The sequence below is a fragment of the Falco biarmicus genome, chromosome 9 (assembly GCF_023638135.1).
Source record: "Falco biarmicus isolate bFalBia1 chromosome 9, bFalBia1.pri, whole genome shotgun sequence".
Classification (NCBI taxonomy): domain Eukaryota; kingdom Metazoa; phylum Chordata; class Aves; order Falconiformes; family Falconidae; genus Falco; species Falco biarmicus.
The window spans coordinates 29,573,450-29,586,455 of NC_079296.1; the positions used below are offsets into that span (position 1 = coordinate 29,573,450).

The 13,006-nt window shown below is 34.9% G+C and overlaps 1 protein-coding gene across 5 annotated transcripts in view; it reads right to left on the bottom strand.

Annotated features, from left to right (window-relative positions):
* IDE (insulin degrading enzyme) overlaps positions 1 to 13,006 on the bottom strand; it is a 70,450-nt gene that overhangs the window by 19,427 nt on the left and 38,017 nt on the right. For 4 of the 5 annotated variants that reach the window (XM_056351174.1, XM_056351171.1, XM_056351175.1 and 1 more), the window contains exons 14-18: positions 12,647 to 12,729; positions 8,029 to 8,173; positions 5,209 to 5,319; positions 3,018 to 3,138; positions 658 to 749 (exon numbers count right to left, since the gene is read on the bottom strand). In XM_056351174.1, the coding sequence (XP_056207149.1) occupies positions 658 to 749; positions 3,018 to 3,138; positions 5,209 to 5,319; positions 8,029 to 8,173; positions 12,647 to 12,729 (552 nt within the window). Of the gene's footprint in view, positions 1 to 657; positions 750 to 3,017; positions 3,139 to 5,208; positions 5,320 to 7,346; positions 7,492 to 8,028; positions 8,174 to 12,646; positions 12,730 to 13,006 lie in introns of all 5 variants that reach the window. The other variant, XM_056351176.1, reaches the window with a different exon arrangement.

Here is a 13,006-nt window from a genome sequence, read left to right on the forward strand (position 1 = left end):
CTAGAGAAGTATCAAAAGCTGGTTAAACACAGAAATACTGCTATACCAGTTCTACAAAAAAAGAATGCAGAAATGTTTAAGAAAGGTACTAGATTTTGTTTTGGTACATATATTCAAATATTTGCTTAAATTTCTTATGCAAATATAAACCATTACTGTTTTAATGTAAGATAGAACAAAAGTTTGGGGATTTTTACTTCCAAAAAGACACAAGTGAGAGCTGACATTTTTTATGGCCCACCATTCCTGTTTAGCTTTGTGCATCATACTTCATTTGGAACAATCCTGGATTCTTAAGTCTTTGCTAGTTAGTGTGAAACTTTTAAACGGAAAAGCAGGATCTGCAGCACATCATTCCTTATGCAGCTTGATCACATCACAGTAATGATATGCAATACACACTTTAAAATATTTAGATCATAAGTTGCTTTTCATTAAAGTTCCAAGAGCAATACAAGGGCAGCACTTAGCCTAATAAATCTGAGGTGGGAAAACATAACACTATGATACTCCCAGAAAGATAAAAAAGTACAAAGTCAAATTATGAAACCACATTTGGCAAAACTGCTTTAAGAGAAGATTAATCTGAGAAGATTACAACTAATCTTCCATTTTTTATGCTGCTTTTAAATAAAAATAAGGAAGTATCACACCAACCTGTTTTGTTATATTGCCATGGAGAAGAGCTTCAATGTGTAACCGTGACAACAGCTGAGCTATAAAGGCCTTGAGGCGGGGAAGAGTGACATCTAGAATAGATATTTAGACAGTTAGATCAATTACGTGTGTTTTTACATTAAGTAACACCTAACTCATCATCAGATACAGCGCATTTCTTAGAGGAGAAGAAACTCATTATCATAAAAAAGTGAATCTCTCCTTAAAAATGAAACACTGGAAAATTTCCAGGTCTAAATAGCAGCAGTCATCATTTGGTTGTTTTGCTTAGAATTCACATACTGTCTTGACCCAGATTCAAAAAAAAAAAAAGAGCCTTCTCGCCAATTGTGCTGAGCAAACACACAATCTCCAGAGAAAACAGTTGCAATCGTAATCGTTCAGGTGGTGTTCCAAGATAAAGCTTTAGTGATGAACTAAACAGGCAGCATGTAGTTTACAACGCTTGAGAAGCAGACTGTGCAGTTACCATTTAGAGTAAAAAAGGAACCTTAACTCCAATATGCTGTTTTGATAGTACCTTTGTAACTAACAATACACAATTTTTGCAATATATCTCAGGGTACACATACACACACATTCTATGCTAGCCTGTCTTTGCAAAGCAGTTTTCATATATAATGCAAAGGACAGTTTAATGTATAGAATCAATGGAATAAGAGAGGAAGGATGGTTGAATTGATAGGGTGTTCATCCCAAATTCAACATCTCCATTCTTAGTTCCCTTGTTGCTACAAGAATATCCATACTGTATCACTAAACCATTTTCTCATTTTGTCTTTTTCTCAACTAAAATAAAAACTAACAATACTCCTTTATCTCACAGAAGTTTTGAAAAGAAAAATTCAATCAAGATTATGAGATCACTCAGTTATATTCAGTGGGGCATGCATACATACCTAACAGATTTTTATGAGAAAAACCTATACCATGCTTACCAGTCTTTCCCTCTCTTAAGAGGGGTAACTGACCACCAGTAAAAAATTCATTTCCACATTTTTCCCTGACTCCAAATCAACTTTTTATTTTTCTATAATCCTAATATTGACTTTTGCTTCTAGAATTGCTTATTAATAGTGCAAAAGATTACAGTCACATTGAATTTAAGAGAGGAAAAGAGGAAAAAAAAATTACACATAAGCTCCCTGTATTTCAAGCAGATTTCCAGCAGTGCTAAGTAGACAACATTCCTTTCCAGCACTCCATTTTTAGCCATCCTTATGCTGAATACAATAGCATTAATCTTATAATGACAACTTTATGGAACAGAAAATCTCTTATTCTTTCAAAAATCAGTAGTCATTAAAAAAGGAATGACCTACATATAGCTGAACCCACTGCCATGAAAAACAGCATTAGTTTTATCATTGACTTCACAGGCAGCACTGGCACAACTGCTGATCTCAGACATACCTGCAATCATTCAAGATACTATACAACTAAACATTTCTACTTCTATCCTGGAGCAATCCTATAGAAAAACCACACACCCCTGTGCAGCTGGCTCAGGGCACCTATAGAGTCTATCTTTTTTTCAGCACTGCAACTTCAAACAGTATGGCACGTGTCTGTCTGCAACAACTATGGATGTATATTCCAAATCCACCCCCCTAAATAAATACAAAGCTAGACCTTCCTCTTGAAAAGAATAGCTTGGTGTATTCCAAGAAGGTATTACAAGATATTTTGCAAACTGTCCCAGTAACAGCCCTTTGTTGTAAAACAGTAACATAAGGGTAGGGAGGAGTTCTTCAGCTATCACCAAAATCAATTCAATCTCTTTGTTTGAAATTTCCTCTTCCTCCAAATATAGTGCGGTGCCTGCTATTTGTTAAGAATCACAGTATTCTTTATTATTGTTATTATCTACAGAAATTGTATCTCTTTCCTTTATTAACTACAGTTCTTTATCATCTACAGAAACAGGCATTAGGATTCCCCGATAACAGAAAAACCAAAATAGCATGCATATCAGGAAGTACAATACAGGTACACTCCAACGTGCCTGCAAGATGTCAAATAGAGGCAAACGGCATCAGCTGTGTTGGTTAAAGCACTGGCTTCACCATATCCAGGCTCAAGCCCACAAAACTGTTCAAGTTTTGCCTGAACTTTTGCCTGCAAGTTTTGCCATTTGAGGCTTTTGCCTGAACTACTACACTCTTCCAGAAACTGGAGGACAAGTGTGGAGGCATTGACAGCCACCAGCATCAGCTCAAGTCTGGCACTGCAGGGGCTTCACTGGAATAATGGGCAGAGTTCAAAATAGGTACCTTCATTAGTTCAGTAACAAGACATTTTCTGTAAGGAAAAAAAAAAAATAGCTCAGAGAACATTACCATCTAGAGCTTCTTTTAATTCATCTTTGGTCCAAGCAACTTCTGTCATCAGGAGTCGGAGATAATACATTGCATGCTGGTGAGGCTGTTCAGCCCTGAAGTTGTTAAGTGATCTCATGTACTAAAAAAAAATAATACATAATTAAGTTCAAATTATAGAACTCTATTTTTAAGCATAAAACATTAACCTTGTACTCTCAACTTTGTGTACCATTAAAAAGATACATTTTAAATGTCAAAAAAATTGTCTTCCTTGTTAGACCTGTTAAAAAATTGTGTTAAACTACCTTAGTAGTAATGTGGGTTGCTAAACCTATGGATTAAGCAAACCATTAATATACTGGAAATGAGCATGAAATCAAACTTCCCCATAAAAGTAATGACTGGAAATTAAATTACTGCAGTTAGACTATTTAGATCAAGTTGCTCTACCCAGGAAATACACATTCTACGGTCACTGTCCAGGGGTGGGGGAATATCACTAATAGAAAATGTATTTTTCTCCCAGTTGCTTCCCTGGGCAGACTTGGTTATAAAAATACAGCAACGTCTGGGAAATTCTTTGCATTCTTTGCCTGAATATAGGAAGTATGACAGAATAATCAGTGAGCTTCTCCAAATAAGCTTTTTCTAGTCCAGCTGCACCTTTACAAAATAAGCAAAACCTTTTTTCTCTACCAGAGGAACTGGAAAGTGCAAACTATTAGTTTTGGCAAGGTGGGATCATTTCCGGTACAGGAGAAAACTAACTCATTTCAGGGCACATGAGCGAGAAACAGCGGGCATGAAGTTGCTGAGGATGCATCCTTCTCCAAACAGAAGCCAGAAGCTGGTATCTCCCTTATCTGTTAGGTTCACACATAAGGAGAAAAACCTGCAATGTCCCCATCTAATTTGACTTTTTCATATTTTGTCCTTACTTTTACATACACAAAAGGCCTATGTAACAGAAGTCTATAAAATGATAAAACATGCATGATACCGAGACAGAGTTCAAGCAAACTGTAAAGATGATCAGGGAAACATCTGAAATTAAAAGAAAATAATCCAAAACAGATCATTCACAGACCTGTGGGTTGGGTTTTTTACCTTAGCATTTGTCACATCCAGTTAAAACTTTTCAGATGATTAATATATCTTAGGTACAGAAAGGCCTAAGTGCTATTATAACAGATCTATCTCATGTTTGATGCCCACCTGCCTAGAATTTCCTACTAAATAATAATGAGCTAAAGATAGCCCCGCTGTCTGCCTTGGCCAGTCACCTGTTCAAAAATAGCCAGCAGCAGAGGATTAAACTAAGAGTGTAGCAAGCAATGGAGTGACTTTCCCTGCAGCCCTAGCTCTCTTATCTACTGCAGACTATCTGCAAGCTTTCTGGGCCAGAAGTCAGCCTGTCCCCCAACACCAGTCTAATCCCTGTGCCCTCCTATACACCTCCACTACAACTCATTGCTATGAGTGCCACTATCCAATTTGCTCATTTCCTTTGGTCGACGGTTTACCTCTGTCTTGCTCTAAAGAAAGCACCAGAAGAACAATTATATGTCTTGTCTGCCTTAACAAATGTAATCACTGTTCATAAATTTACTTCAGGAGCTAGGGGGAAAAAAAAAAAAAAGTAATCTAACTTACATTCCATATATATAGATCAGTCATTAAATTTAGGAACTGAGACTTCCAGAAGTCAGCATGTGCTTAACCAGCTCATTACTTTTGAACCAAAGGATCTTAACCAAGGAGCAGAGCTCCTCTTCATGTCTGGGAAGAAGAACTGTTGCAAATCTTCTTAACACTTCCTTTCCTCCTTCATCCATTTTCCCTTTCTTTTATGGCTAAATCCCATTGGGCTTTTCCAAATTGTAAAACAGGATATAAAGTTAACATTTCCCCTACCGCCCCCCTTAATTTTCTACTCTTACCAAAGCATGTTGTAATGCCTTAATCCTTCATAAGAAAAACCAACTGAAAGAAGATTCCAGGGCTAGTTACTTTTAGCCAAAGGATGTAATACAAATGCTCTGGGGAACTCATGACCCCAAAAAGGACAAAAGAAAAAAAGCTTCTGCAGCCCCAATGAGGCAGAATTTCAGTCTGCATTTCCGTGGATAATCATGGCCCTCAGATCTCATTTAGAGCAATGCATTCAATTTTAAATTAGTCCAAAATGTAAATTTCTCTTGTAGCTTACCGCTTCCTTGATAATTTCAAATCGTTTTTCATCAATCTCAAAAGTAGCCATTTTCTCAATGATCTTCTTGAGCAAGATATGTTGCTTGTCATTATAACCTTTTACAGAAAGCTATGGAAAAAGTGCATTAATTTGCTTTAAATATGGAAGATAAAAGAATAAAAGCAATTACCAAGCCTTGTATAATTCAACAAACAATACAGTTTTCAACACTTACTCTAAGTTCAACCCTATTCAACACTAGATCATTTTGAAATAAAATCCCTTTACCCATCGAATATAATATTGCATATTTTCCCAAGAGGTATGAATGCAGAGAATTAATGTAATTTCATGTTGATGTAAGCAAACTGTACTCAGAAAACATATTTTTATTATTACAAGTATCGAGTTCAGTCAGTAAACTGTACATTTGCAGTACTGAAATTATTTCACTCTAGGCTTCTCATTTTACTAATGCAATCTAGATTCACAGCCTTGTTAAATATTCACTCCGGTTTACTTTTAAGCCTGTCTCATGCTTATCTTGCTGCTCAAAAAAAAAAAAAAAAAAAATTTACTAAGTAAGCAGTACTACAAGAAAAGGGGTACTGTTAACAGCAGCACAATTTATAACCAGGATGGTGCCGGGCTGAAACACCAAGGTAGTTAATCTACAATTGTAATGAGATATTGATCTGATTATACACATTTTTTTGAAAGTATACACTAAATAAACTTAGTAATTAAAAAAAACCAACACAGAAACTAAAAAACGATTATATGATTCCACCAAGCTACAGAAAGTTTGTCTAGTGAAAAAAGGCCTTAGAAGGCCTATTTGGGAGGAAAAAACTTCAAAATGTGGTATCTCAAAACAGGAATTCAATTGAGTTTGTGCATTTTAATGATTAAAGGTAAAACTGAATATTTTAAAAACCAACATCCAGGTGAACTCCTGCTTTCCAGTAGAAGAATTTTTTCTTCTATAATTGCTGAAACAAACCTAAACCACGAATATGAAGAAGCTACCCTAAATGAGCATAAGAACTCAAACCATTCAGTATAGCATCTGTCCTTGCTTGAAGTATCACTATTGTACAATTACACCTGCTAACTATAAAACTTCTTACAATTTGGAAAATAATATTAAAAGTTCCCAGGTATCAGAATGGAGTAAACTGATTTTAATATGCAAAAATAATCTTTACAGTAGAAGAACACGAAGACCTTACAAAAACCAGCTAACATTTAAAATAACTCTAAACTGTGACTAAAGAAGAAAATTACACATACCCTTCCCCCCCTACCCCAAAGAAATTAACTTTGACCATGGAAGCATCAGAAAGATTGGAAACTGAAAACAGATAACCATGTTTGCAGTAAGTTAAGCGAATACTACCAGAAAACGAGATGTGCACTGGATAAAAAAAGAAATTGCAACACTTTTTTCCATACAAAAAATGTAAAGACAATGTACAGTATATTCTCTTACTAAGATGCTTTGGAAAATAATACTTCTAGAGGAAATTTCAAAGCACATTTTGGTATAAAATGATGGTTAATAACAGCTCTTAACAGAAATTCAAGAGAGACTATTAAAATCGCCTATCGTAAATCTCGTAAGAAAAGCTGAATAAGAAATAACCATTTGTTACAATACCAGTATTTATCAAGTTAAGTATTGTCAGCACTTTAAAACAGATTATAAAACATATAATAAAAACAAACACTAAGGAAAAGCCATAAATATCCAGCATTGCATTCTGAGAACACATGCACAACCCATTTCCGTAGGTCACTACAGCACAATTAGGGAATTACAATAAAATCTGTAAAGTTTAGATTCATTCAACAGACAAGTTAATCTTTTTATATAGAAACCAGCAATACTACTTTCAAGGTTACCATGCAAGCAAGTAAAACTGTGAACTAAAATGCAACAATTGCACTGCACACATGTTCATAAGGCACTGCAACCTTAAAGAGGTCACTCAGTATTGATTAAAATACAGTTTTGCTTTGCCTTTAATTCATGAGATATATGCAAGGAAAAAAACATTAACCGTCTCATTTAGAAACGCAGAAGTCAAATGTTTTCTCCAAGCTCAACAACTCCCAAGCTGTTCCATTTCCTCCTGCGTTTTTTTCTTACTTACAAGTATTGCATTCATTCCTGATGCAATGCCATAGATCAAACCTGAGAGGCGTGCTGCATATGTATACTCTTTTAAATCATCCTTCAATAACCTGATAAACAGGTATGTCATGTTGCAATGGAGAGGATCAGCATAAATGTAGCGACTAACAAAAAGAAAAACAAAAGAAATGCTTTGATACCTCAAGCAGTGACAAAGTAATGGATGAAGAAACATGACTGAAGAGTATGTATATGCAGCCTCATGATCAGTAGTTCCTGAACAGGAAAGCTGAAGCGTACCATTTATTTAATAGCATGAAAAAGGGGGTCTCCTACCCCATCAGTCAGAAGGCTTTTAGTAGATATCTGACAAACTGAAATAAATATATGTAAGCTTGGATTAGGGTTGCTTTTTTTCTTTTTTTAAAATGGAGGAACAAATCTTATAATTAATTTCATGAATGATATAAAAATAAAGAAGAAAATTTGTCTAATATGAATGGAAAGATTGTTGAAGACTTTGAACAAAATTCAACTTAAAATTCAAATTAAAGAAAGGATGGTTAATAACCAAGATCAAAAGGAGTAACAGCCTTAGACCCATTTTTTAAATAAAAGTCCTTCCATCAAATCAATATAATAATGTTGATGAGTGGAAGTAGTTTTAAGGCTCTAAGCTTTTCCTTGATTTGGGTACTTACATACATCCCATAGATGGTATTTTGGAGATCATAGTTCAAGCCAGCTAGTTCTGCTGCATATGCATACTCGTTGAGGGAGTCTTTGAGTAGTTCAAGGTACAAATAGGCCATGTTACAATGCAAGGGATCCACGTAAGCAAATGGGCTGGAAGAAAATGTTGAAAGTAAAATAATGCAGTTTAAAAATTATTTCTCAGTTTCTTCTGGCCTTTTAAGTTTGATCTGAAGGAAATAATATTTAGTGCAAGTATGCTGATGGATCCCGTTATGAAGGATTCCTATTTTGAAGCCAAATATGAACATACCTGTAAAAAATTACTTAGCTTGCTTATGGTTTGAGCGATGCCTGAATATATTGGAGATTCCAGAGATATTCTCTTATTTGTGCTCATAAATCAAGACACATTATATTTACTTTGCTGCACAGTCAGAATTCACCAGGAGTTAAATAAACTCAATACACCTGAATAACCAACATGATTTAATAGACTGAAATTAAAACTCACATACTGAACATAAATTTAATTAATACTTCTACACTACGAGAAAACTTTTCTATCATGAAAGTTAAGATATTAGCAATTTGTGGTATGAAAAATATGCAGTACATGCTATGTTCAGCTCAGGAAAGAAGTCTGGTATATCCATTTTCATATTAATATAATTATTTCATGTTACCTTTGTAATTACAACAACTATATAAGCTCTACTGTTGTATTAGAAGCATATGATCACCCAAAATACTGTCACAAGTTTCTGAAATAGAGAAATTCAACTCAAAGGCTCAAGCCATGTTTCAGCTGTGCTAACTGTTAAATATCTGTGTGTTTTAAAGATTTGCAAGGTCAAGACAAGTTATTTGTACTATGACTGAATGTTTATTTCTAAAGCTTCTGAAGTGCATGTAAATTCATTCTCAATTTCACAGAAATAATGAGCAGTATCTAAAACAATCTGCTGTCAGGATATGGCTTAAAATTTATAACCACACCATTTGCATTTATTTTCCCTAAACAGTCACTTATGGTCATATTCAGAGACACGCTATTATACATGTTTATGCCTGCACAGCATGGTATTTCATAGTGTATACCAACATTCATGTCGTAAAACAAAGATCACATTGCCAAAACACATATGCTGGTAAGTTTAAAATACATTGCAAAGGTATTTTTAAGAAGGTTTCTATTAGTTTTCAATAAGACCTTACCCTCTTTTTCCTTTGATGAAGGAAAGCAAGCATGGGAATAAATTTAAACAAACAAAAAAAAGTATCTATTAAAGAAGCAGAGCCTGCTTCTTAGCCTAGGATATGCTTTTTTTACTAACTGGGTTAGTTATTCTGGGCTTGGGCTTGTTCAACTTAAGCAAACAGGTCAGGGGTTAAAGAAAAAAAAACAAGAAAAAGGAAAAAAAGGGGGGAAAAACACAGGGAAAAACAAGGAAAAAATGAAGGAAAAAAAAGAAAAAAGACTTTGCTGCTTGCCTTTCTCCCTACAATGAGAACTTCCCAAAACTGAGAAATTTCAATATGCCCAATGATGCAAATCAAATTAAGACTGAATTCAAAGTATATAGGTCAATCCTATATTATCATGAACCTTCCTCCAAAATCATTATATTCTTTTCCATTTTGATGCTAGAATAGAAACTTAATCAAGTTTGAGCGATTACTATGTCTGTATAAATTATAACTTCTATATACTCATATAGCTGGCAATGGCCAACAAAGAGTTTTGAAAATAATGAAGACTACTAAATCATTAATCCTCAAGTGAAAAATATCAGAAAACAATTATTGTAACACTGTTCTGGGAGTTGCCTTCTACTACTGACAACTTTGTAAATAAATGCTTATTTCTAGTTCACCTTTTTTTGACAAGACTTGAAGAAGCAGAACAACTCAATCACTGATAGTTTATTTGAAAAATCTTGAAATCCAGTCTTTTCCCCTTTCACTAAGTGACACAGCTGGAATCAACACTGAAGTGTTGATCCTGGGTTACCTTATGAGCAGCTGGAGTTGCTTGAAATATTTCTTAAACTGGAAGGTAGCAAGTATCCAGTTAAAAATAACTAGCACTGCATTTTTAACATCCATCTCTCCAAACCCTGGGAAACTTGAAGTGCAGAGTTTGTAACTACCTTTTGAAAGTATTCAAAGCAACAGAACATTACATTGTTATTTCGCTTCTTTTTAAAACAGGATACTTGTTAGGTTCTTGAATCATAATTCATACAAAAGCAAAAGCTTAGCATCATCCTTTAGGCGGGATGGTAAGTCCTGCGTCAGAGGTTTTTACCGTGGTGTTTCTTTAATGCAAGATGTGTGCCATGTAAGGATGCACAGTTTTGGAACAAGGCTACTTTAAACGGTTCATATACTCAGATTGTTCCTACTAGATTTGTATGTTTGAAGGTGACACAGCCTTCATCAACTTCCTTTTATTTCATTTACACAGCAGTTGCTGCTGTAACATCTGGGTCAGGAATCCTTCCAATGATTTGTGATAATCAGGGCTGCAGGCACAGATTTTTTTCTGTCTTACTGAAGCAGTATGTAGTGTGAACAAGTTCTTGTAATCTGCTACAAGGCAGTATAGTATAGCCATCACATTCTGATTTTTAATTGAGGCTAAAACTTTTTATGAAAATCCGAGAATTAAGATGGCTTTATTCACCAATTCACTTGGCCACAAGAGCTATCTGTAATTTCATCAAGTCTCACGAATAAATATTATACATTTCACCATTTCCTCCAATGACAATCAGTATGACCAGTGTCAAAAGGAAAGAGATTCAATACAAATCTGTCTTAAGTATCAAACCTAGACAAAGCTGCTTACAGCTTCTTTTGGAGATATGTACCCAATATTGTCAAAATCTCCTCACATCCATTCATATATAATTAGCATCTCATTTTTAAAGAAAAGGAAAGAACCCGCAATCCCAACCCTAAGAAAACAGCCAGCTTTCCATCTGTAACCATTCATAGAAGAAAGAAGCAAATCATTCCATTGCATCCGTCAGTAAAGCTCAAGTACTCCGGGCTTTTTAAAATGGCTCACTGAGATTAAAGTACAAATCTAACTGGGAAAGATTGTCACCACATATCTAGTTGAACATGTCCCTGCTCACTGCAGGAGGGTTGGACTTGATGATGTTAACGGTCCCTTCCAATTCCCAAACCATTCCATGATTCTACGTTATCGTGCATATGTATGCAGACTTATACTTTTGTGTGCTCTACATAAAACCAATTATTATGTTTTAATTGTTCACAAACTGGTATGAAGATTGGAACACTCATAGTCCATTTGGAATTGATTTAAAAAAAAACAAAACAAAACAAAACCCAACCCACAACTGTATAACAAACGTGGTGCCTATGAATAAAATCCTATTTTGGATTTTGGCTAAATGTAGTACCAGGGAAAGCCACCATGTATTAACAAACAAGGCAAACTATTGCAGTTGTTGATCTCCGAGAAAGAGATGGGCAGTTATCATTTTGATCTTCCACATCCTGACAAATCAAAGCTGAAACAGTTGTAACGTTTGCCCTGTGGTTTAAAAAAGCAAGAAGAAAGAGGAAGTGCCCAGGCAACCTATTTTCCCCAATTAGTACCCACACCAGTGCCAAGATCTGACACACATTGAAAAAAAACCCTATCTAAAATTCTGCCAAGAAAAATGTCAAGTGGTCACACAAAACAAGGACTCTACAGTGCATCTATGAGTGTCTATCAAAGCCCACACAGTAGCCTTTCCAGCAACATCACTGAATCATTTAATTAGGCCAAAGGAGGAGAGTTGCTGAAATTACTTCAGCCTTCAGTAGTCCAGGACAAATCGCTGCACTCTTTAAGACAGCAGTAATTATTTTTTTTAATCCAAAAGTTAGAAATTATTACTAGAAAGAAACACTCAGAAGGTACATCACTGTCATGCTCACATAAGAAAAAAAAAAAAAAAAATCTTCCTGTGACAAAAATAATGCAAGACCAGAATTAACGTTCCAGCACTTTATCAGTGAGAATTTTGAAGTGAGAATCACGCATTCATTGTTAATACAGATGGTGTCCTTCTAAAGAAAAAATAATCAGTTCATGGAGTCAGTTAAATAAAATCCCAGAATTTTAAGTACTTAGGATTTTATACTGGCTTGCAGTATGCAAATTAAAACAGATTTTGAACCTAAACCCATTATCAGAATAGCATTTTATAAAGAACATACTATCTTAAAATAGTTGTGATTAGTTATTAATTAAAAATAACACACACCCATTTTCAAGGAGGTATGCTGCAATATGTAGTTGGTCCTATTGGTAGGCATATTTCAGATATAGCAAATACAACATAGAAGAAAAGTTCTTTTAGAAGTATTTTTAGATAAACTTTTTCTGTTAATATACATGGAGCACCTCAAACTGCTACTCAGCTGCTGTAATAACTTACATGAGCCTTCCTGCCATCTGTACCTTACTGCATACTCCCAAGTAAAGACAAACATTTTAAAGCCTCAATACACGCAAAAAAGTTTTTGCCACAAAAATGCAGATTCCCAACAAACAAGAAACTTCTGGAGAGCAATTCATGTGATATACTTAATGCATACCTGAAAAATTCAAAGTTGAGACAAGCTTTTGGCAAAAAAAATTTGTCATCTTGCTTGAACCATAGTTTGCTCATAGCAGTGTCCTGTGTCAAGAAAAGAGCTTTTGTTAAGTCACTTAACTTTTAACTGCAATGTATTACCCTATTAAAAAAAAAGTCTCTTCACTACTTTAAATCTCAGTTTAGTATTGTCCCCTCAAATTCATGTTTTTGCTATACACATTTCTGTATACATTCATCTACCCTTATTGAGACTTCTTACCATATGTCACCTTAACAAGTAGTTACATGGCTGCAGCATTGTGAATGAGTTTATGATTAAAATGGGAACTACTTTTCTACAGCAGGAGAGATCAAAGAC